General features: G+C 38.7%; 1 protein-coding gene across 2 annotated transcripts; it reads left to right on the top strand.

Moving 5' to 3' along the window:
* The first annotated feature begins 225 nt into the window (after positions 1 to 225).
* Positions 226 to 18,875, top strand: D2HGDH (D-2-hydroxyglutarate dehydrogenase). 2 transcript variants are annotated; one of them, XM_087933123.1, is made up of 10 exons: positions 226 to 474; positions 1,496 to 1,902; positions 2,618 to 2,675; positions 4,494 to 4,633; positions 11,331 to 11,524; positions 11,754 to 11,922; positions 13,286 to 13,429; positions 14,075 to 14,217; positions 15,917 to 16,082; positions 17,570 to 18,875. In XM_087933123.1, exons 2-10 carry the CDS (start codon positions 1,503 to 1,505, stop codon positions 17,833 to 17,835), a joined length of 1,680 nt encoding a protein of 559 aa, XP_087789249.1. In that variant the 5' UTR covers positions 226 to 474; positions 1,496 to 1,502; the 3' UTR covers positions 17,836 to 18,875. The 2 variants fall into 2 exon arrangements, with proteins under 2 accessions (XP_087789249.1, XP_026557217.1); XM_026701432.2 differs by lacking the exon at positions 226 to 474 and adding an exon at positions 831 to 961.
* Positions 18,876 to 23,310: the final 4,435 nt, after the last annotated feature.

The following is a 23,310-nucleotide window of genomic DNA, read 5'->3' as shown; positions in this document are numbered from 1 at the left end:
ACTTTCTACTGTGGCCAAAAAGCCGAGTGGGTGGGGCAAGATGGTTTAACTTTTAGACTTTTTCCCGAAGCACCCGCTACTTTAATACGAGCATTAACCAGAATATTCACATAAAAAAACCTCTAATACACTCGTTAAAGTTTAAACGGCAAACGATTGTATTTCTAGTGCCTCTCTGATAGCCCTGGGGGACGTTAGGCTATGTCTTAATTGGGACGCTTCTGATCTGAATCGGCAGGGCGAACGATGCGCGTTAAAAGGTAGAGATCCAGCGCTGCGAGGGAAGAGTCGGGAAGCAGGACCACCACCCGCATCCATCCGTACCCGATCGATTCAGTCGACCTTAGGCGACGAGCCTTTGAAGCGATCTCACGTGGCATGTCGCTTCTTTACCCGCAAAGATTGGGGCGGAGCGAACAAGGGACCGCCTAGATCTGCCGAGAGGCAAAAGTCGGCCCCGGTCTGGTGCAAAAAGTGAGTAGGTGCTTGCGAGGTGCACGGAAGAAACTTCCGCCTGGCGACACCCTTCCCTTCTTTTCCCTTCCCTACCGCTCTGCTACCGCGGATCAGAATTCTCCTCCAGGTCCTGCTCCTTCCGCTCTGCTATAATTTTCCCAGCAGCTCGAAAAAAAGAAGCATCGAGCTCTGACTTGCCCCCCTCGTTTTATTCCCTTTCCTATTCAAGTCCTAGCAATCGTAAAAAGAAAAAAAGCCGCTTGCAAACCAGTTCGAGGTCACAAAATAGCGCGCAATGGTTGATATTTTCCAATTAGCAGGAAGAGAGCAAAAAAAAAAAAAAAAGAGGGAGGGGGGGATGTTCAAGCCAAATGTCAAAGTTCGTTTTCTGGACTTCAGCTAGCCGAATTCTCCTTCACAATAACCTGCCAAGTGGAGAATGTAAAGCACCTGAAATTAATACACTCTAATTGAAAATTGTCAAGGTTGGGAAACACTGCTGAACGTGAGTTCATTTAACCAGGATGTTAAATAAAGTGATGAAATAATTTGAAGATAGGTAAAGTGAGACTTAGAAGGCTTATCTGATTTAGTCTCTTCTATGGTTTGCATCTAGAAAGTTCAGCTTCCTTGCCCATTCTTGCATTGTGTGCATGCTTTGTGAAACAAGTTTTCATATTTACTTCTTGTAAAAACTTCATTTCAAATACTGAACTTCATTTTGGATGAAGGCCCTTCATGTTTCAGAGCACAAGCAATTATTCAATTGCCTATCTTGCAGAATTAATGCAATTATACTTTATTGAAAATGTATTTTCTCCTATGTAGCAATGTAGAAATAAACAGGACTCATGAAGTCAGTTGTGATTGATTTTTAGTCCCTGATTCCTTAGAATAGCTTAGCAAATTGCTGTGTCATGTGATCCTATCAGATTATGACTTTCTAAACATTTTAATGGTCTTCATTTTTTAAAAGGGGAAAATTACAATGGGAGCTTTCTGGAAAGAGGGATTCCATCTGGTTATTTTTATGTTTCAGGTTGATTATGGCTATTTCCAGCCTTGTCCGGCCTTGTCTATTTCAGTACATTGGGACTGTACCCAGATTGGTTGCTAGATGCCAAAAAAACCCTAGGAGTATATGGAATAGGAGTGCCGCTCTATCCAGAATTGAGAAGAAAGCCACAGTACCACTGAAGACATGTCTGCTCTTTCCTTCTCTCCAATGGAGCATCAGCAACATAACTAAGAGAAATCTGCACACCAGCCAGCTTCATCTCCAGGAAGTAATGCTCACCTGTGAACGCTATGGGGTAGAGAGGCTGCCTTTTGCCTGTATTTCTGATTCTGATTTAAATTTCTTTGAGCACCTTTTGCCTGGGAGGGTCATTACTGATGCAGAGGAACTCAAATCTTTCAATGTGGACTGGCTAAAGTCTGTGAGAGGTAAATCATTTTAAATGTTTTATTACAACCGAACATTGCTATCGTTGCCATCCTGATAAAGCAGTTCTGCAAACAGCATAGCACAGGTCTTTAGCTCAAAGCATTACTTAAGGATAAATCTGGCATCGAAGGGGGGAATTGTACTGCATAGGAGTATCCATAGTGTAATACCAACTAAGTTGCATTGTGTAGCTATCTTTATTCTGGGGTGGGTTTTATTATTTTTTTTGCAGCTAAGAAATAAGTGATGGGTGGGGTGGGTTAATCCGCTCCCTCATCTAATCCCGATGCATGAAGGGTTGAGTAATTGGACTCCGGTCATGCTTGTTGAGATGGCTCAGTGGCTAAGATGCTGAGCTCGTCAAACAGAAAGGGCGGCAGTTCAGAGGTTCGAATCCCTAGCACCGTGTAACAGAGTGAGCTCCCGTTACTTGTCTCAGCTTCTGCCAACCTAGCAGTTCGGAAGCATGTAAAAATGCAAGTAGAAAAATAGAGACCACTTTGGTGGGAAGGTAACAGCGTTCTGTGCACCTTCGGCTTTTAGTCATGGCCACATAACCACGGAGATGTCTTCGGACAGCGCTGACGCTTTAGCTTTGTAACAGAGATGAGCCCCGCCCCCTAGAACCGGAAACGACTAGCACATATGTGCGAGGGGAACCTTTATCTTTTACCTTTACGTGCTTGTAATAGAATTCTCTCATTTCCATTGCAGGCTGCAGTACACTACTGCTAAAGCCACGGACAACAATGGAAGTATCTCAGATTCTCAAGTAACCATGTTGCTTTGAATATAGTGCACAGTGTGTTAGAAATTTTGTTATTCAAAAGAATGTGCCTTACTTCTATATTGTCCATAGATATGTGAAGAACAGAGTACAGAATGAAACAAAATGGGCCATGTCCTGTTACATTTCTAAAGTCTGAATGCTTCAGGAGTTAGGATTGTAGTTTTTGAAGAAGAGTCTTCTTTCCATCTCTCTCTTCTCTCCCCTCCTTGCCTCTCCCTCCCTCATCCCCTTTTGTAACTGGACTATCAGTGTTAAGCCTGAAGCAAGTAAAGAGCAGTTAGTATTAAGGTTTAAGGTGCATTAAGTAGGGAAAAAATATAAGCATGATCTTGTATGATAAATGATGTTTAAGAGGATAGAAAAAAGCTTGTAATTACTACATGCAGAGAATAAAACATTACAGTAATTTTTATCTCTTGGGTCTTCTCATAGTCTCTTAAATGATGAACAAGTAATTTTTATGTGGGAACACAGAACAATTCTCTATACTTTTCAGTTGACTCAATCTTTGTCTAATAAGAGAAACTAAGACAACACTAAGGTATCCTCAGAGTATACTCCATATCAGCTTTGTGCTTTTAAGAAGACATTAACCTTAAAACAGATTAAAAAGTGCTGCCAAAATTGTGCTTCTAGATAGATGGATTTTTCTATCCTAAGTTACTTCCAGACTCAGAATGCATTTGTTTAATCCCCTCCCACAGACAAATGATATTTATAGAAGATTTAAATATTGTTGACTATAATCTTTCCAAATTTTCCCAACACTTCTGTCTTTTTCTTACTACTGTAGCTTTTCCACCAAAAATGGAAAAATGATGGAATAGCTGGTATCTTGTGACTGGAAGCAATATCAGCCTTCAGTCAGGAAGCATCTATACATCTATAGTGTATAGAAGTATATATAATCACAGGGAGTTTTGCATGTCAACTTTCCTAGAAAACATGCAAATTCTCTTAGGACATATTTATACATCCATTAATGCAAGCATATAACCATTTGAAGAAGCAGTATCAACTAAATAGGTACCAAATGCTGACAGTCATTTAGTGCATGGGTCTCCAACCTTGGCAACATTAAGGCTTGTGGACTTCAACTCCCAGAATTCCTCAGCCAGCTTTGCTGAGTTGAAGTCCACAAGCCTTAATGTTGCCGAGGTTGGAGATCCCTGATTTAGTGTATACTGAATGCTGACAATCCAGGTAGTCCTCAACATATGATACAACTGAAGCCAGGATTTTTGTTGGTAAGCAGGATGGTTGTTAGATAAGCCACACTTGATTTTACAACCTGTTTGATATTATTAAGTGAATCACTAATTGTTAACTGAATCACATGGTTATTAAGCAAATCTAGCTTCCTCCATTAATCTGCTTCTCAAAAGCTGGCAGGGAAGATCCCAAATAGTAATCCCATGACCCCAATACATTGCAACCATTGTAAATACATGCTGGTTGCCAAACACCTGAATTTTGATGACATGACTGTGGGGGTGCCTTGATGGTCATAAGTACAAGAAGTGGTGGTAAATTACTTTTTTCAGTGCTGTTATGGCTTTGAATGGTCTCTAAACAAATGGTTGTTAGGTGAGGATTAGCTAAATGTTGACAATCATTTCCTGGATTTTGGATGAACTCCCACTGCTAGCCATCCCCATGTGTTAATATAGGAGTCATACTGACTTTGTGACTAGAAGCCAGAAAGTTTACTCTCACTTGATCTGGGGAGACCTAAAGTAATTGTGTCCTGGATGCAGCATTTTTAACTTCCAGAACGGTCAAAAATGTGTTCCTTTTCAGGTATTGCAATGAGAAAAACTTGGCTGTGAATCCTCAGGGAGGCAATACCGGCCTTGTTGGTGGCAGTGTTCCTGTCTTTGATGAGATCATTCTTTCTACAGGACTTATGAACCAGATCATCAGTTTCGACCATATTTCTGGTAAGTTCTTGTCAAGGCTTGGTGGGAAGTCTGCGGTCTAAGAAAGGTTCTTATATGTAATAGTCACCTGACTACTGCAAGGATGGTTAGTTGAAGAGATAGTGACCTACTCATGGTTATCCAACTGAATTCATACCACAACTTGAAATTTAATTCCTTTTTTTGTTTTGCACAATATATTGAGCCATAAATTCACCAGAGATTAGGTTAGGCAGCATGCTAAATGAAAACCACTGTTAAAATTAATTGAACTTAGCCAGGCGTGAAGATGCAGCTGCTAGATCTTTGATTGTTAATTGTATCCCACAAATCCAACCTGTTTGCTTTATGCCTGAATTTGGAAAAAGCTGTTCCATTAGAAAGAGAATTATATTTCCTTTTTCGACTTCCGGTGGCAGGACAGGGACGTCCAGAGGTGGAGAAGCCCAGCTGTGGTTTTCGAGCACCTCTTCTCGCATTTGGAGCGATCCTTAGTGGATACACGAAACCCGTAGAGCTTCGTGTCAGCATAGAGGACCCCCAGGTTGCTGTTTGGGGGAAGGCAACTCCCCAGCAACGAAGGTAGATCCTCTGAGACCAGCGCGAACGAGCCAGCCGCCAGCAAATGGCGGCTCCAAAGTCCGGTCTGTCACTGAACTGATGAAGCGAAAAGTGACAGCCTGAAAGATCCGAGCAGCTAAGGGCGGAAGGACTACAAAAGTCGTGAGAGAGATTGGAGTCTGATTCTCCCTGTTTCAATGTGAGTAACAGTTTTTGGAAGCTGGAGATAAGCGGCTAGAAAAGCGGTCTGAAAAGTGAAAGGGGGACAAATGCGGACGGAAAGGCTCGATACTTAAAGTGAAAGTGTGGATTGGAGCATTTGGAAGAAGATCGTTGGAGAGAGAAGAAGGCTGTGGGGAATCCAAGAGACCTGTGAGTGGGTTGCCATCTGGGACCAGTTCCTGAGAAGACTAGAAGAGGATTATAGCTGCGAAGGAGGGAAGAGTGGGGCGTAGAGAGTGAGATAGCGACGCGCTGACTTTTATGTGAAAGGTCTTCTGCCTTTTAGCAACATAACCTACAAAACTGATTTCTAACGTGACTGATCTGAGGCGGACATTCTAAGTGACAGTGGACTGACAGTTGCTGGCAGAAGGAAAGAAGAAGGAAAGAAGAAGGAAAGAGAGAGATGGAAGCCTGGCGAAGTCTGATCGCTGATTGCTGACAGCAATTAGTCAGCACTTCCTCCCTCTGCTCCTCTGGTACGCCCAGGAAGAAAGACTATAAGGCAAAAACGCCAGCCCCAACTCAGACTTGTCTTCCTTTGGTACTAATCCCACAGATACGTGTCTAGTGATCCCCCGAAATCTAAAATACCCTTTTCCTTCTGCATCCTCTCTTTCTCCTTTTCTCTTTTAGTCTTTCCTTTCTCTTTACAATAATTATAAATTTAGGTATAAAGGCAAATTGCTTTTCATAGATATAAGTATTAATTGACTAGAGTGTCTTGAATATACAATAATTTTAAGGACTGTTAAATATGGTTGACTTAGATTAACTGGAACTCTCAATATCAATACACAATATAGGATAAAAGTATAGAGAGAGTGAGAAATCTTAGAGTTGTTTGTAAGCTTTAAACAAGTTTGATTTGATCTGGTATTGATTTATTAGTTGTAAAATATAATTAACTCCGGTATATAAACTTATTATAGAGAATAATACATAGTATTTGATAACATTTTATAGTATTGGAATTCAAACCGCCCAAATGACAAATTGGGCCGAGGAAAGAGATCTAAAATAACTTGGTGGTATGATTTTAGTAAACAGACCTGTAATCACACTCAAGGCGCTATAACACCGAATGGTGATTTGGGATAATATACTTAACATAGTCCAATTGCAAAAACAAATCTTACTAGAGATGACTTCCACAACAACCACAGCCCTGAAAACGGGAAGGAAGAACACCCAGACCTTGATGACAACTTTGGCATCAACCTCCCCAACAACGCAGAAAACCATAGAAGAGACCCTGACAGGAGAAAAACAACCGACCGTTACCAATGCTAATCTACAAGCGACATTACTATCCCTGCAAGAATCAATGTCCAGAATGCAGGAGGTTATGATCAAGAACCACAATGAGACTAGAGCCGATATTAGCGAACTGAAGGAAATGGGTAAATTAAAAGCGGAGATGAGAGCAGACATGCAGAAAGTTGAAGATAAGGTTAGGACAATGCAATTGGCCATGGAAAAAACTGAAATAAAAATAAAAGAAATAGAGAAAAGGACAGAACAAGCAGAGAAGAACCTAGAAAGGACTGAGGAAGACCTTAAAAATGTAAACAGAGAAATGGAAGATTCCTTGGTCCAACTAGAGATGAGCAGCGGCATACCTAAGGTTCCAGAACGTGGAAGAATCCAAAAATGAAGAACTAGAGCAATTAATGGCAGGTTTGCTGTCTGAACTAGTAGAAAAAGAGAAAGATGACTTACTCAAAGAATTCGACGAAGTCTATAGGGTGAATACTAATTACGCAAGGCGTCACAATTGCCCAAGGGAGATCCATATCCATTTTTCAAGAAGATGCGTGAGAGACCTAATACTTAGAATGGCCAGAGATGAAAGAATATTATATAAGGGCAAAGAGATCATAGTTCTTAAGCAAATTCCAAGAAAAGTGAGGGCCACAAGGCAAGAATATGAATTTTTAGCCAATTACTTAAATAAAGAGATTTCATTCAAATGGCTAATCCCAGAAGGGATGTTAATATCGTGGAAGGGAAGAAAAATTAAAATAGATTCAATAGAACAAGCACAAGACTTCCTAGAACAGCTAACAACTACGGAGGATCAACACGCCAGGGAGGAAACCCAAAGGAACATGCAGAAAGACCGTAACCGCCATAGGAACAAAGAAGAAAGACCCGTTCAAATCCAAGGGAAAGACAACTCACAACAGGAAAGAGAAGAAACAACCCTATATCAACCACAAGAAGAGAGCCGTATAGTTACAAGACAAAAAGCGAAGCAAACTTAGGTAAATGGAGGAAGGAAGGAAAATTCTTTCCATTAATATAAACGGTTTAAATTCAAGACCTAAAAGGAAAAGGATTCTAACTAAACTAATAAAACAAAATGTTGATATAGTTTGCATACAAGAAACACACATTAGGAAAAATGAGCAGAAATTTTTAGATTGTCTGAAACTGGGAAAATTATTCACAGCACCCGCAGATAAGCACAAAAAGAAAGGTATTGCAATATATGTGAGAGATGACTTAAAAGCGGAGTTAATTTGGGTGGACCCTGAAGGAAGAACTCTGGTGGTACAAACTTTGATTAATTGTATTACACTTTTACTGGTAGTAATCTATGCCCCAAACGATAAGGTAAATTTTTCAAACATCTCCACCAAAAAATAATAGGCTTCGAAAAAGGCAATATTTGTTTGATTGGCGATTTTAACTCTATTGCTGACTATCGGAAAGATCATAGTAACATGAGTAAGAATAAAAAAGGAAAAAGAGAATTTTCAAAGCCATGTAAGGATATGATGAATGAACTGAATTTGGTAGATATCTGGAGAAAATTAAACCCCAAAAAAGAACAGTTTACTTATTATTCTAACCCACATAAAATGTGGACAAGAATAGATACGGCTTGGATAAACGGTGAATTAATTAATGAAATCAAAGATAGCAAAATCTTACCAAATGACTGGGCTGACCACAACCCAATTCAAATAACTTGGAGAGGTAGAAGAAAACCAAAGAAAAGATGGACACTTAACACCCACTTAATAAAAGGAGAAGAATACACTAACAAATTGAAAGAAGAACTCTTTTTTTTTTTAAAGGAAAACAATAATGAATTAACTTCGAAACAAAATATATGGGACACAGTGAAGGCAATTATAAGAGGAACAACAATTTCTTACAATGCTATGAGAAATAAAAGAAAGTATGCCCAACAAAGTAACCTACAACAAGAAATTAAAGATTTAGAAACCCAACTACAAAAGAACCCCAAAAACCAAAGAATACAAAACCAGTTAATAACAACTAAACACAAACTGAATTTACTGGAACAAGAAAAATTGGAGATAAGCCTGAAAATGACCAAACAAATCTACTTTGAGCATGCAAACAAGCCAGGGAGATGGTTAGCCCACAAACTCAAAAAAATGAAAGAAAAAAGACTGATACACCAATTAATGGATGAGAGGGGCAATTTGCAAGATGAGATAGAGAAGAAAAAAGAGATCACCCATAAATACTTCGGGAAATTATATAAAAAGGAAGAAGCCACTGAGGACAAAATAAGGAAATACCTAGAGGAAGTGAATGATAAAGCAATTGGAGAGGAAGAGATAGAACTATTAAACAAAAATATTACATGGTCCGAATTGAAGTCAGCCAATAGAGAAGCAAAGTAACAATAAATCGCCAGGACCAGATGGGATACCAGTAGAACTTTATAAAACAATCATAGAACAAATTGGACCACTGATGTTGGAAATATTTAATGAGGTACTCTTAGCAGCTAGGATGCCGGACTCGTGGAGGGGAGCCTTAATTTCGCTGATCCCGAAGGAGGATCTAGACCATAGATTTACTAATAATTACAGACCGATTTCACTCCTGAATGCAGATTACAAACTATTCTCTTCTATTATAGCTAATAGATTAAAACAGGTTTTAAACACACATATCCATGAAGACCAAAATGGATTTCTCCCATTTCGACAAATTAAGAATAATTTAAGAACAGTGATAGACATTTCAGAATTCTATGAAGCCCATCCAGAAAAACAATTTGCATTTATGTTTCTGGATGCTGAAAAAGCATTCGATAATTTAAATTGGCATTTCTTAATACAAAAAATATACAATATGAACCTTGGCACTAGATTCGAAAACATCGTAACTACAAAGTAAATCATTAAAAGAAAACAATTATGACAAACTACTCCAACAATCGAAGAAAGATTTTGATTCCTGGAGTAAATTACAGCTTTCTTTACTGGGCAAGATTGCTTTGATTAAGATGAATATACTTCCAAAATTTCTATATTTATTCCAGACAATTCCAATCAAATTAAATAATTTTTTTTTTATAGAATTAAATAAGACAACGCTAAAATTTATTTGGCAGGGGGAAAAGGCTAGGATCAGTGTAAAAGCCTTACAAGATTTGAAAAGCAGAGGAGGGTTAGCCCTGCCAAACTGGGAAATATATCATACGGCAGCCATTTTACTATGGATAAAGGAATGGGTGAATCTAATCAACAAAAGAACACTAATATTAGAAGGCCACGATATGCAAAAAGGATGGCACGCCTTCCTGTGGGAAACTGGGAAACCCAGGCAATCATATTTCCATAGGCACCTTATCAGGGATTCTCTACTAACCAATTGGAAAAAAGTACGTAAAAAACTCTATCTAAAAATACTGATTTGGCTATCGCCAATGGAAGCAATAGTACACCCTAATAATTTGGATATAACTAAAATGATTAAATATGAAAATTTATTAGACCCACAAGGAAAACTGAAAACACGACAAGAATTACAAGAGTGAGGATTTACAATCGATCAGTGGGTGTACCTTCAAATTCATAGTAGATATAAACAAGACATTAAGGAATTCGGAATCTACAATAAATTGCAGACTTTAGACAAAATTCTATTAGGACCGAATTAAAAAAAAATCTAAATTCTACAAACACTTATTGGAAACGGAACTAGAACAAGAGATTGTCAAAGGAAATATGATTGCGTGGAGCAGAAACGTGGGACAGAGTATCACCCTAGTAGAATGGAAAAGGATCTGGAATAAGAACATTAAGATCACAAAATCAGCAGCTTATAAAGAAAACTCATACAAAATGTTTTATAGATGGCACTTGTCCCCTTCGAGATTGGCGAAAATGCACCCCAACACGAGTCCCAAATGTTGGAAATGTCAAAACATAGAATGTACCTTCTTCCATATGTGGTGGTCATGCAAGGAAACTCAGAAATATTGACAGAAAATTAGGCATTGGCTAGAGGAGATAACTAAGGAACAAATTGAGTACAAACCAGAGTCCTTCCTTCTAGGAATTTTTGATAAACAAGTATTCAAAAAATTGAAGTATATTATAATTCATATCCTAACCACGGCCAGACTGGCATTCGCTCAGTGCTGGAAATTACCTTCTATCCCCACTGAACAAATGATCATCCAGAAAATTTTAGAATGCATCGAAATGGACAAACTAACCCAATCATTAAAAAATAAAGAATCCTCAATCTATTATAACAATTGAAATCCTTGGTATAATTGGCTAAATCAAAGATAGACCACTTCAAGAAAAATTGTAGCCAAGGGCTACCTAAGTAGAGATAATGAAAAGTACCGCTGACGATATTCTTGAAGAAGAAAGGATCTTACAGACAGTCACAAAAAATATGGTTTTATTTTAACTGTTTTCCCTATTCTACCCGACCCTTACCTTACCTTTCCCTCTTTTCCCCCACTTGCCTTCCTCTCTTTCCCTCTTGGCCTCTGCCAAGGCCTGTTTGCTTTTTTTTTTTTTGTATATAATTTGTAGATGTGTTGTTTTTAATGGTAAAATTAATAAAGTTTTTTCTAAAAAAAGAAAAGAAAAGAAAGAGAATTATATTTATCTGACATTACTGTGACTTGATACTTATGCCTCAGGAATCCTGGTTTGCCAGGCGGGCTGCATTTTAGAGAACCTCAACCAGTATTTGGAGCCAAAGGGCTTTGTCATGCCTCTTGACCTTGGAGCCAAAGGCAGTTGCCATATTGGAGGAAATGTAGCTACAAACGCAGGCGGCTTGCGCCTCCTAAGGTATGGATCTCTTCGAGGGACAGTTCTTGGATTAGAAGTGGTAAGTTGAAATTCAAAAAAGCCCTTTCTGATTTTTTTAATTGTTTAAAGTAATTATTCTCTACCACTCCCTTTATTTTATTTCAGAGGTGCTACTATATTCCTTTCTTCTACAAAAATGCAACTTAGAAAATACTGTTTCTCTTGTTTGGCCTGTGTAACCATTATAAACAAGATTTAAAATAACTGTATTATTCATTAATGATAAACCAAAGTTTGTCCTCTTTCAGGTGCTGGCTGATGGCTCCATCCTGAACTGTTTGGCATCTCTGCGGAAAGATAATACTGGCTATGACTTGAAGCAGCTTTTCATTGGCTCAGAGGGGACTTTGGGGATGGTCACTGCTGTATCCATCCTCTGTCCACGGAAACCAAATGCTGTGAATCTGGCATTTCTTGGTGCGAGTCATTCCTGTCTCTTGTTTTTAGTGCACTTTTTGTACTTCCAAGTCTTGCACAGGAAGAATGCATCTGCGGCAGCAGTTAGTTTATCAAGGCTACTTTCTTATGTTCAGGTTTTGTAACCATTTGATGTGATTAACAGTGTTAGTGATGAAAACAGGGATGAGAACAGGGAAAATAATTTATGCCACCAGCAAACTGCTTTTTACTATTGGCACGGAAGCCACATGCAGATGTGAGAAATGAAGGCATCCTGAAATAATAACTGAATATGAAATAGAATTATCATGAATCTTGTCTAATTTATAGACATCACTTTAAAACTGTTGTCAGTGGCAAATCACAACTCTCGTGTAGAATGAAACTCGAGTGGCTTCTAAGGGATGGATTCAACCTGGGATCTATTGGTCCTATTAGTTCTGGTGCCCTGTGAGGCCTGGCTACTGCCTTCTGGGTCCATTCTGATTTGGGCAATAGGTAAGTCTGGGTCTTTAATACCAGGCTCTTGCCCAATACGTACCAAATCTCCAAGCTATTCCTGGTTGCAAAATTTGAATCAGCTTAAATAGCTACTGATAAATCACAGGATGTGGGCATTGCATGATGATGTTGGGAAGAGAGAAAATCTTGCTGTGCTGTTTCATAGTGTGCCTTTCCCACAGTTGTCTGGGATGCTTTTGAATATGACTTAGTACTTTCTTGGGATAGTACACATCTTGGCAAAGTGTCATGTTCCCTTTGAACACCCTTACAAAACACTTGGACCTAAACAAAGCAAATGTCAGAATTCAACTTCTCCACCAGCCCTGTTTCATCATATTAAGATGGATAGTGGGTGTTTTCCCTTCAGTTGGTGATATTTGCTGGAGGACAGAGGAACTGTCAAGCAAAGCTGGGGCATCCAATCTGGTCAGTCACTGGGACCAGAGATTTTGTCTTCTGAGCTTTCAAACTCGTGCCTAGAGCCCATTCTCTTTCTTGAGGATGGGCTCCAGCAGAAGTCTGAAAGCTCAGAAGACAAAACCTTTGGTGACCGACTCAGATTAGATCCTGCAACCTTATCCTGGGAAACATATTCACCTTCATTTGTGAAAGCTAGGAGAATGGACTAATTTCTGCCTTTCATGCAAACTCTAAATGAGAACAATTAAATTTCTATTATCTATTTTAGTTTTGTAGAAATGACTTTCGTTCTCTTTTATTCATCTTGGCGTGAAAGTAAAATGAATGAAGATAGCAATTACATATTTAAAGAAAAAGAATAGATATGAAAAGTTCCAGTGCTTTTTCCCTACCATTTTTTAATTTTGTTTGTATGCCGCCTTACTTATTTTCTGTGATTTTTGCTTTTACCATAAAGCTTGCCCAAGTTTCTCTCAAGTCCTGAAAACCTTCATAATCTGCAAGGATATGCTGGGAGAAATTCTTTCTGCTTATGAGTTCATGGACAATGGATGCATGAAGTTGGTAGAGAGACATCTGAAACTGACCAACCCAGTAGCAGGTACCAGCTGCTCTACAAGTGGATTCTCATTACTAGTTATATGTATGCAAATTTATTTTTGCTTAAATAATCTGATGGCTGGTTTTGAATGGTGGGTTAAGATATATGGACTTCAATTCCCAGAATTCCCTAGCCAGCATCATGGTATTTAAATATCTTTTCCAAAGTCTTCATGGCTGCTCTAGCAAGTGCTTGAATGGGGTGTATTTCTCGACTGCTTGTTCCTTTATGGTGGTGGTTGATCCTAAAAGGAAGAAGCTAACCATACTTCAGCATCTTTATTGTTAATTCTAAGGCTGATTGTTGTATCTATTGCTATTAATTTGGTCTTTATTTAATTTTAGTCCTATTTTTCACTGTACTCTTTGACTTTAGTTGGGCAGCTGAAATAACTTTCACACTTCAGGTGTCCCTGCTGAGAATATGTACTCTTGGCATACACTCCTGACATTCTTTGCTCATCCCTCCCAGGAACATCCCATCACTACAGCAGGACTTTATGTATGTGTGTCCCAACTCTATATTATTCAATTTTCATAATCCTAGGAAATTTGATTTAATTTTTACAAGTAAAATCTCATAGTTTCAGTAGATGTATATGTTTGAAATTGTATGACTCTTTATTTCTGCTTTTTGTAAACCTAGAAAGTCCCTTTTATGTGTTAATTGAGACTTCAGGCTCCAATTCTATTCATGATGAGGAAAAACTCAGCCATTTCCTGGAACATGTAATGGACTCAGATTTGGTAGTAGATGGAACTCTGGCCTCAGAAGGAAAAAAGATAAAGGTATTTTTTTTCTTTCTTACCAGCATGTTTGGTTTGGATTCAAACATGATATAAATTTGAAACATACTTGAGTTGAATTTGCAACTCTTGGCCATGTAGTTTTGATAAGTGATCACTGAATGCTAAATTCAAACAATACACTGTAGCTTCATTGGTGTAAGAGTCTTAGAGAAATGTCTAGATCAGGGGTGTCAAACACAATTTCACATCAGGGTTGTAGTTGACCTCGGGGGACCGGGTGGCGTGGTTGATTGGGTGGGTGTGGCCAACTGGGTGGGTGTGGTCAGCTTGACACCAGGCACGGCATGGCTGATTGGGTGGGCATGGCCAGATTGACACCAGTCCCCAAACTGCTGGCATGTTTCCTCTGCGCACTGGGTAGACCAGGCTGAAGCCATTCCTTTTTGCATTGGATAGACCGGGCCAAAGAGAGACTGGCCGGCCTCTTGCATTTTCCAGTACAGCCCTGTGGGATCCAGCCCTCAGGCCTTGTGTTTGACATCCTTGGTCTAGATTATTTGAGGGAATGTTATTCACAAATATTTCTGATGGTCCAGTAAAATCAGGCAGAGTAGTTGCATTTTGGGTCCCATCCCAAAGGTGCTTTTTAAAGAGACAACTGGACTTTCTGGTTTTGCTTCGAGGATATTTCGCTTCTCATCCAAGAAGATTCTTTAGCTCTGAAGAAGCTCTTGGATGAGAAACAAAATGTCTTCAAAGAAAAAACAGAAAGTCCAGTTGTCTTTTGAAAAAACACCTTTGAGACAACCATGACCTGGATGACTGAGAATCTCCATAGACATTTGGGTCTATGAGAGTCATCTATGAGACTCATCTTATGGGACTGGGGAATGTAACTACTCTGCTGCAGAACTTACCCTCAATATGTGGGTCTTGTGTGAACACCAGTACCCATCTACAATCCTCAGAACCCCACAGAATGAGTGAGTCTAAAATTTACATGTTTTGCATTTTAAAGATTCAATATCATTACCGGCATCCCCTAAACCCTCAGGCAAGACAGAAGATCATAATGCAGTTTCTAGGTTTAAAAAGTTGTCCTATCCTTGCTTCTCATCTAATGTCTAAACCCCTTGTTAGTCCCATATACATATGTTAGACAATTTAAAAAATGGTTTGAAAGCCTACGGCATAATGCTTTGTTGGGAAATATGCCCAGAACTAGAAAAAAGATAAAGATAACTTGAGTTGGCAGAATGCATTTTGGTTCTTAAGGAGATGAGAGCTATTTCATCGAATTAATAAATGAAGGTTTTGGGGCCAGGCCTCATATAGAATGGCCCATATTTTGCAAATAAGTAATTGCCTTTCTCTATAGAAGGCATGTCTGCCATATTGGAATAGTGTGCAGACAATGCTCTTAATCCAAAATGTGCCTCTTATCCCTTATTTATACAAGAGACCTTTTGGCCCCAAATCCCGCAATGCTGATGCAAGCATTGCTGCTCAGTGTACACATCTAAATGAATATAATGTAAGTTACTTGTTGTATATTCTTTTTAACCTAGTTTCATTAAAAAAAAAAATCTAAAACAGGATACAGCAGAACAAACCAATAAAAATAATACAACATTCAAAAATGAGCGTAGTTAAACCCATAACTTTTGCCAATCATATATTCTTTAAGAATGCCAAGGTGGTATTGTTTCCCGCAAACAATATATTTGGTCAACTACAGGCATTATGGGCTTTACGGGAACGTATCACAGAAGCCCTGACATGTGATGGAGTTGTTTATAAATATGACATTTCACTCCCTGTGGAAAAACTCTATGATCTTGTGACTGACATGAAAGTACGGCTGGATACAGCTGCTAAGAATGTGGTTGGCTATGGACATCTAGGTGAGTTCCACTATCTTGATAAAAACTTCCTGAATTATGAATGATTTGGATTTTGAATCATTGTACAAATTATCTGATTGTGTTTCAGTTCTGGATTTAAATCTCATTTCAGCTTTCAATTACTAGATAATGTTAAGCCATTATCTTTTGGTCTCAGTTGAGTTGGTGTATTTGTGCATGGTTCAGGCATCTGCAGCAAAGATGTAATATTTGCTGACCTGACAGAATTACCAAAAGCATCCATATTAGGGGAGAAAGTGTTCTTGGCCCAGAATAAATTATGCTTTAAAAATGAAATAATCCATTGCCGGATTGTAATATTTGGATGATCTTTTCTGGAAATGCTGAAATCATATGAGTTCTTTGGGCAGGAAATTTCAGAAAGAGACTACGAAGCATGAACATAGGGCATTATTTCCTAAGCCCATGAACTAACCTTATGGAAGGCACAGGTTGGCAAAGTTGTTCTAGTAGCTTTTGAAAGGGACAGAAGGCCAGGTTTTATTATAAATATGGACATGAGATGTTATGCACAAAGATTAAAACACAGTTATTCTTTGCTGCCAAGAAACTAGTGTCCATCTGTATTTTTTTCTGTCTTTCAAGAATATGATAGTTGTCATGCCCCAGCATATAACTTTTATATACTGTTGTTGCTCTCTAGCTCTATCTAGTGGCTGGAGAGACAAATATCAATTGTATTGTTTGAAGCTCTCCTTCACCCATCAGTCTGCACTCTCAAAACAAGTGCACGCTGGAAAGCCAGACTCCATTTTCTTTAGCATTTGGAGAAGGCAGAAGCACAAAGAAGAACCCATCTTAATCTGTAGCACATAGTCATGCAAGGATAAACCCATATCCCACACACACAGCATCACTGGTGAGATTTAGATTGCTTGTATTTATTAATTTTTACGTTCAGCAGTAACTCAATACTGTCAATTTTGCATTTGGTTCTCATTGTATGTATTCCTACTTTCCCCAGTTTCACCATATCCTGTTCTTTTAATAAAGCATTCAGATCTACGCACATGGTCTGCTTTATTGGAGGTTAGGTGGCTTTAGCTGCATGTCGAGCTGCACACAGACTAACGTGTAGTGAGGACAGAACAATAGTTATATCTTTTAGTTCTTTTTTGTTCAAAAATAAAGCCATGAACTATGGAAGACTGGTATGATCCCGCGTTTAAAATAGACTTTTTCAGTTTAGTACCCTCAAGATTTCAGCACTCCAGAGAAGAACACTAAAATATTACAAAGTGTTGTTGGCTTACCATTTTCACCATCTCCAGTTAACTGCAAAGGAGTATGGAAATTGTTGCCTTTTAACAAAAAATATTATTGCATATCACAGTTAAGGAATTAGTATTGTCTACTTTCTCTTTTGAAACCAATTCTCAGTACTAATGCATATCACAGTCAGAGAATACTTGTATTGTCTGTTTTCTCTTTTGAAATCAATTCTTATTTCTGATTCGCTTTGACAGGAGATGGAAACTTGCACCTGAATGTAACAGCAGAGTCATATAGTCATTCTCTGCTGGATGCTATTGAGCCATATGTGTATGAGTGGGTTTCACAATATTATGGAAGCATCAGTGCAGAGCATGGCCTGGGTTTCAAGAAGAAGCATTACATCCACTACAGTAAGCCAAAAGAAGCAGTTCTTCTCATGCAGCAGTTCAAGGTTATGTTAGATCCTAAAGGAATTTTAAACCCTTATAAAACATTACCGTCAAAGGCTGTAAGATGATTCTTTGGGAAGAGTTAACCTATTGCTTGAAGTATGGTGTATCACGTCTTTTTGTAAAGAAACTCTGAAAGCCAGAGCCAGTTTTCTATTTTTCTAAACAAGAAGAATAAAACAATTGAATTGGATTCATCTCATAGAATTATCTACCACAGGGGTCTCCATATTTGGCAACTTTAAGACTTGTGGACTTCAACTCCCAGAATTCCTCAGCCAGAACTGGCTGAGGAATTCTGGGAATTGACGTCCAGATAACAGATAATCAGAGTTGGAAGGGACCTTGTAGGTCATCTAGTCCAACCCCCTGCCCAAGCAGGAGACCCTATACCATTTCTGACAGATGGGAGTCCAATCTCTTCTTGAAAGTCTCAAGTGATGGCACTCCCACAACTTCCGAGGGCAAGCTGTTCCATTGGTTGATTGTTCTCACTGTCAGAAAGTTTCTCCTTATTTCCAGGTTAAATCTCTCCTTGTTCAGTTTCCATCCATTATTCCTTGTCTGGCCTTTGGGTGCTTTAGAAAATAGCTCCTTTCTGTGGCAGCCCCTCAAATATTGGAACACTGCTATCATATTTCCCCTGGTTCTTCTCTTCACTAGACTAGCCATGCCCAGTTCCTATAACTGTTCTACATATGTTTTAGTCTCCAGTCCCCTAATCATCCTGGTTGCTCTTCTCTGCACTTTTACTAGAGTCTCAACTTCTTTTTTATAGTGTTGTGACCAAAACTGGATGCGGTATTCTAGGTGTGGTCTTACTAAGGCTTTAAAGAGTGGTATTAGTACCTCACTTGATCTTGATTGTATCTCTCTCTTAATGCAACTTAGGATTGCATTAGCTTTTTTGGCTATATGACATTTTCTTCTTTGTTTTCCAATAGTTTGATTCAGTACACAAAGCTTCAAACATTTTATATATGGAATCATGCAGTAACTAACAGGAAAAGCCCAGTGCCTGATTAGTAGCATACATCAAGCACAGACATAGAACACGTTAATGTAACTAATGTATGTGTTAAATAAATAAACAGCAAATAAAACCATACACATTAATGACTTTTTCCTTTATTTTTTCAATCAATTATGTAAAATGAATTTAGAGCCATTTCATTAACATGAGGCCCAACAGTGTAATTTCCTTAGCTAGTTCCTAAACTGCAGAGATGCCATTTAATAATTTTTTTTACAATCACCAGGGTCTCTCATTAAGATGGCAGGGTAAATAAAAGAGGAAGGGAGAAATATTTACAGTAAAGGCTATTCTGTCACATTTATGGTATACATCATAAAATAGCAATAAAATATAATAGGGACAAGTCAATATGCAAGATTGTAGAAAATCAATAAATAAAATAAAGGAAGTAATGCAATTTGCCAAATCAAATATGACTGCTGTAATGTATAGTATTGTCATAAAATAAGACAAGTGGGGCACAGGAAATATAAGCATGCAACCTCATTTTGCTTTGAATCAACAGTTTAAGTTTATTTCATGAGCAATTTGGAACATGAAAGTCATCAAAGTACAAACAACGATTCAGTAAGATAATACTTACATCAACAACCCATTGCAATGAGGTCCACCGATAAAAGATAAATCCAGCAAGGAGCGGCTACCATCGGTGGCCATGATCTGAAACAAAACCCCTTCTTATATAATCTTTTCTACACATCTCTTCTGCTCCTCTGGAAGAGTACTGGCGTAACTTCCTCATTCACTATGCCATCCTGTCACTTGGCACTTATTTGAAAAACTTGTTGTCTGCACTTTTTGTTTCCGTATTCCCGTAATGTTCCAGTTATTAGCTCCAAAACTGATTGAATTGCAACTATTAGTTTTACACAATTGTAGATTACAATTTTTAGTGTACGTCTTTTATCAAACTAATGCTTTAATATACTATCATATGAGAAGCAGTACAAGCCAGGTTCAGAGCCAGGAAGCATAGATATAGGTAGGGAATCAAGGATCTTTTCTTACAGTATGTACAGAGACAACTTAATGAATCAATCAGAAAGGTCCAAGCAAATGCATGGGTTTTATATCAGAACAAAGGCAGGGGCTGAAGAATAGAACAGAGGTAACATTGTTTGCCAATACTCAGGCTGAGGAACTTGGGGTACAAACTTGAGCTGTGACCTGGTAATACTGATTTGCAAACTAGGGCATACATAACCTTTGCTAGACCAATACTTGAATACAGCTCTGTTGTCTGGAATCTGCACTGTATGTCAGACATTAATACAATTGAATGAGTCCAGAAGTATTTTACAAGAAGAGTACTACACTCCTCTGTTCGCAACAGAATACCCTATACCACCAGACTTGAAATTCTAGGCTTAGACAATTTTGAACTATGCTGGCTAAGATTGGACTTGAGCATAGTACATAAAATCATGTTACTATGTCTTACCAGTTAATGAATATTTCAACTTTAACCACAACAACACAAGAGCACACAACAAATATAAACTAAATGTAAACCACTCCAAACTTGATTGCAGGAAGTATGATTTCAGCAACAGAGTGATCTATGTCTGGAACTCACTACCTGATTCTGTTGTCACATGCTCAAACCCCACTCCTTTACCCTCAAATTAACCTCTGTTGACTTCACCCCATTCCTAAGAGGTCTGTAAGGGGCATGCATAAGCGCACAATCATGCCTACCATCTCTATCCTATTGTCCCCAATTATTAGTTCCTATTTCATGTATTTAAGCTTATGTTTATTCTTATTTCTATTATATTGTAAGCACTTGACTAAATAAGTAAGTAAGTAAGTATCCACCAGGTAAGTCCATTGGAACCTTGAATGGTCACTTAGCAACTGGTCATTAATCAAGGATTATCTGTACACAAGTGCATCTTTGGTTCCTCTGTTTTTCTAAGCATGGCAAGCCTTCTCCTCAGGCAACTGTAGGCCTGCAATTCTTGCTTGAGCCTGTCATCCCTCCTTTTCTCCCAGTCAGGAATCCTCAAGAGAAAACATTGCACATTCCCCTATCCATAGGTTTTCTTTTATATCAAGTGTTCATAATTTTTGCTTTTCAACTTCCAAGACACTTAAGAATTCCCACAACCACTCCTACACATCCCAGTATTGAAGAAGGTATTATTAAAAACCAGAAATAAATGTAACAGACAGCAAATGGAACCAAGGAACTGAGCCTGATCAAATTTTAGGAACTTTGGGAATTACCATTCTTTCTGCTCACTACTTCCAAAAGCACATTTAGTAAAGATAAGAGGTAGGGTCTACTCAGTGACCAGTCTTGGATTTTTGTATATCATGTCAAGGGATGTCTGGCCAATTACGTAGGCATCTTCTGCAGCCAATGCTAAAACAAAAAGCATTTTAGTTAACACAAATTTAATAAAACTGAATAAATTCAATTTCTAGGATGAACTAACAAAAGCCATTCTCAAGAATGGGGAGATTTAAAAGGCTTTAAATTCAGAAGCAACTTTTTTTTGACCAAATATATATGCTTGTGTTTTTACAATCCAGATGCCCTCCAACATGTTTCCTTTTTGCTCTGCCCAGAAGACAAATACCCGAAATACCTCTTTTAACAAAGTGTGTGTTCCACCCAGGGGTGGGATTCATTTTTTTTAAACAACTAATTCTGTGGGCATGGCTTAGTTGGTGGGTGTGGCTTGGTGGTCCTGTTATTGGCTGGGAGTGGCAAACTCAATATCACTTACATCGAGGCACGCATCTCCTCGCCTGGCCTCTCATGACTGTGGGGATACTGCAACAGTTATAAGTGTGAAAAATGGTCATAAGTCACTTTTTTCAGTGCCATTGTAACTTTGAATGGTCACTCCACACAAGCAAAGTACCAGCAAAGGAGGGGAAAAAAAACTCCAGAGAAGTTCCTGAGACAGGAAGTCTAGTCCTGCCAAGAATGAAATAAGGGTTAATGGAGAGGCAGTTTCTGTAAGCAACACCAGAATGTTTCCTTCCTGCCTTCCTTACAGGATTAGGCCAGTAATTTCTTCTAACAACCGGTTCTCCGAACTGTTTAGAAAGTTAACAACCGGTTCTAGCGAATAGGTGCGAGCTGGTAGAATCCCATTCCTGGTTCCACCAAATGGCAAACATAATCTGTACAATCTGTACAATCAGTTATTGGGCCAATATGTAGAGAAGAAAAAGGCTAATGTCACAGTTAAAGCTTATTATAACAAAATTGAAATACTATTAAATCAATACATGATATATATATATATATATATAAACATCTGGAATACTGTGCACAGTTCAGATTGCCAAACTTAAAAATAGATATAAAGAACTGGCTAAAATGAAGGAGAGGGTAATCCAAATGAGGGGCTTTGAATGTCTTCTCTATGAGAGAAGGGTAAATGTTTGATACTCTTTGACTTAGAAAAAGATAACTAAGTGAGCACATTCCTGAATGTATAAAATCATGGATGGCCTGGAGAAAATAAGCAGGGAGATTTTTTTTCCCCCTATCTCTTTGTGATGGGGATAGCTTGCCTCCAAACACCAGTTGTAAGGGAACAGGAGTGGGTGAGGATATGTCTCCATCTTTTGCTCCCGTGGCATTTGGTGAGAAACAAAATGCTGTATTAAGATAGGTCTAGTCCAGGCTTGTTTAATCCTTGGTCTATGGACCACATGAGGCCCTAAACAGCTAGTAACGTTGCCCCACAAAATTGTAAACTTCTAACGTGTGTGTACACACACACACACACACACACTAACTATATTGTATATTTTATATGTGGCTGAAGAAAATTCTTCATTCAACGTGGCCCACACAAGCTAAAAGGTTGGTCACTCCTGATCTAATCCGAAGAGCTCTTCTGTTCTCATGTAACTAAAAGAGAAGCATTTGTTTTGGACATCCACATCGAAGAACAAGTCAATTTGCAATCATTGAGATCATAGCCATCCAATGTCTTATTTGCATTCCCAAGCCCTTGAAGTGGTGAGCACAGACAAAATATCGTGGGATGCTCTCTGATACCACTAGATGACATCGCTAGGGCTTGCTGCCTTAGAAGAGTGAGGAAAATTCTCAGGGACGACTCACACCCCTGTCAGCACTTCTTCACTTTCCTACCATCGGGTGGGAGATATAGAAGCATAGCCAGCCAGACCAACAGGCTGAAGAACAGTTTCTACCCGTGGGCTGTCAGACTTCTGAATGGAAAATAACTTCATGTCAACATAGAATGATAGATTTGTGGGGCCAGCACATTGTGCAACAAGGTCACATAGTATAATAAGATTGGGACTGGGTTAGGGACTTCTGTCCTCACTATGAGATGTGTGTGTGTGTGTGTGTGTGTGTGTGTGTTTGTGAGGGGGAAGTGCACAAAGGGAGGCTCAGCCAATCTCATTGTACACATGTACTCTGACAATAAAGGTAATAATAAAGTGTTTCTCTCTCTCTCTCCTTCCCCCTCTCTCTCCCTGTGTGTGTGTGTGTGTGTGTGTGTGTGTG

Source organism: Pseudonaja textilis, chromosome 4, assembly GCF_049901715.1.
Source record: "Pseudonaja textilis isolate UNSWEBS1 chromosome 4, rPseTex1.2, whole genome shotgun sequence".
NCBI classification, from domain to species: domain Eukaryota; kingdom Metazoa; phylum Chordata; class Lepidosauria; order Squamata; family Elapidae; genus Pseudonaja; species Pseudonaja textilis.
Note: the sequence above shows the minus strand (reverse complement) of the source record. Positions and strands in the feature narration are given on the sequence as shown.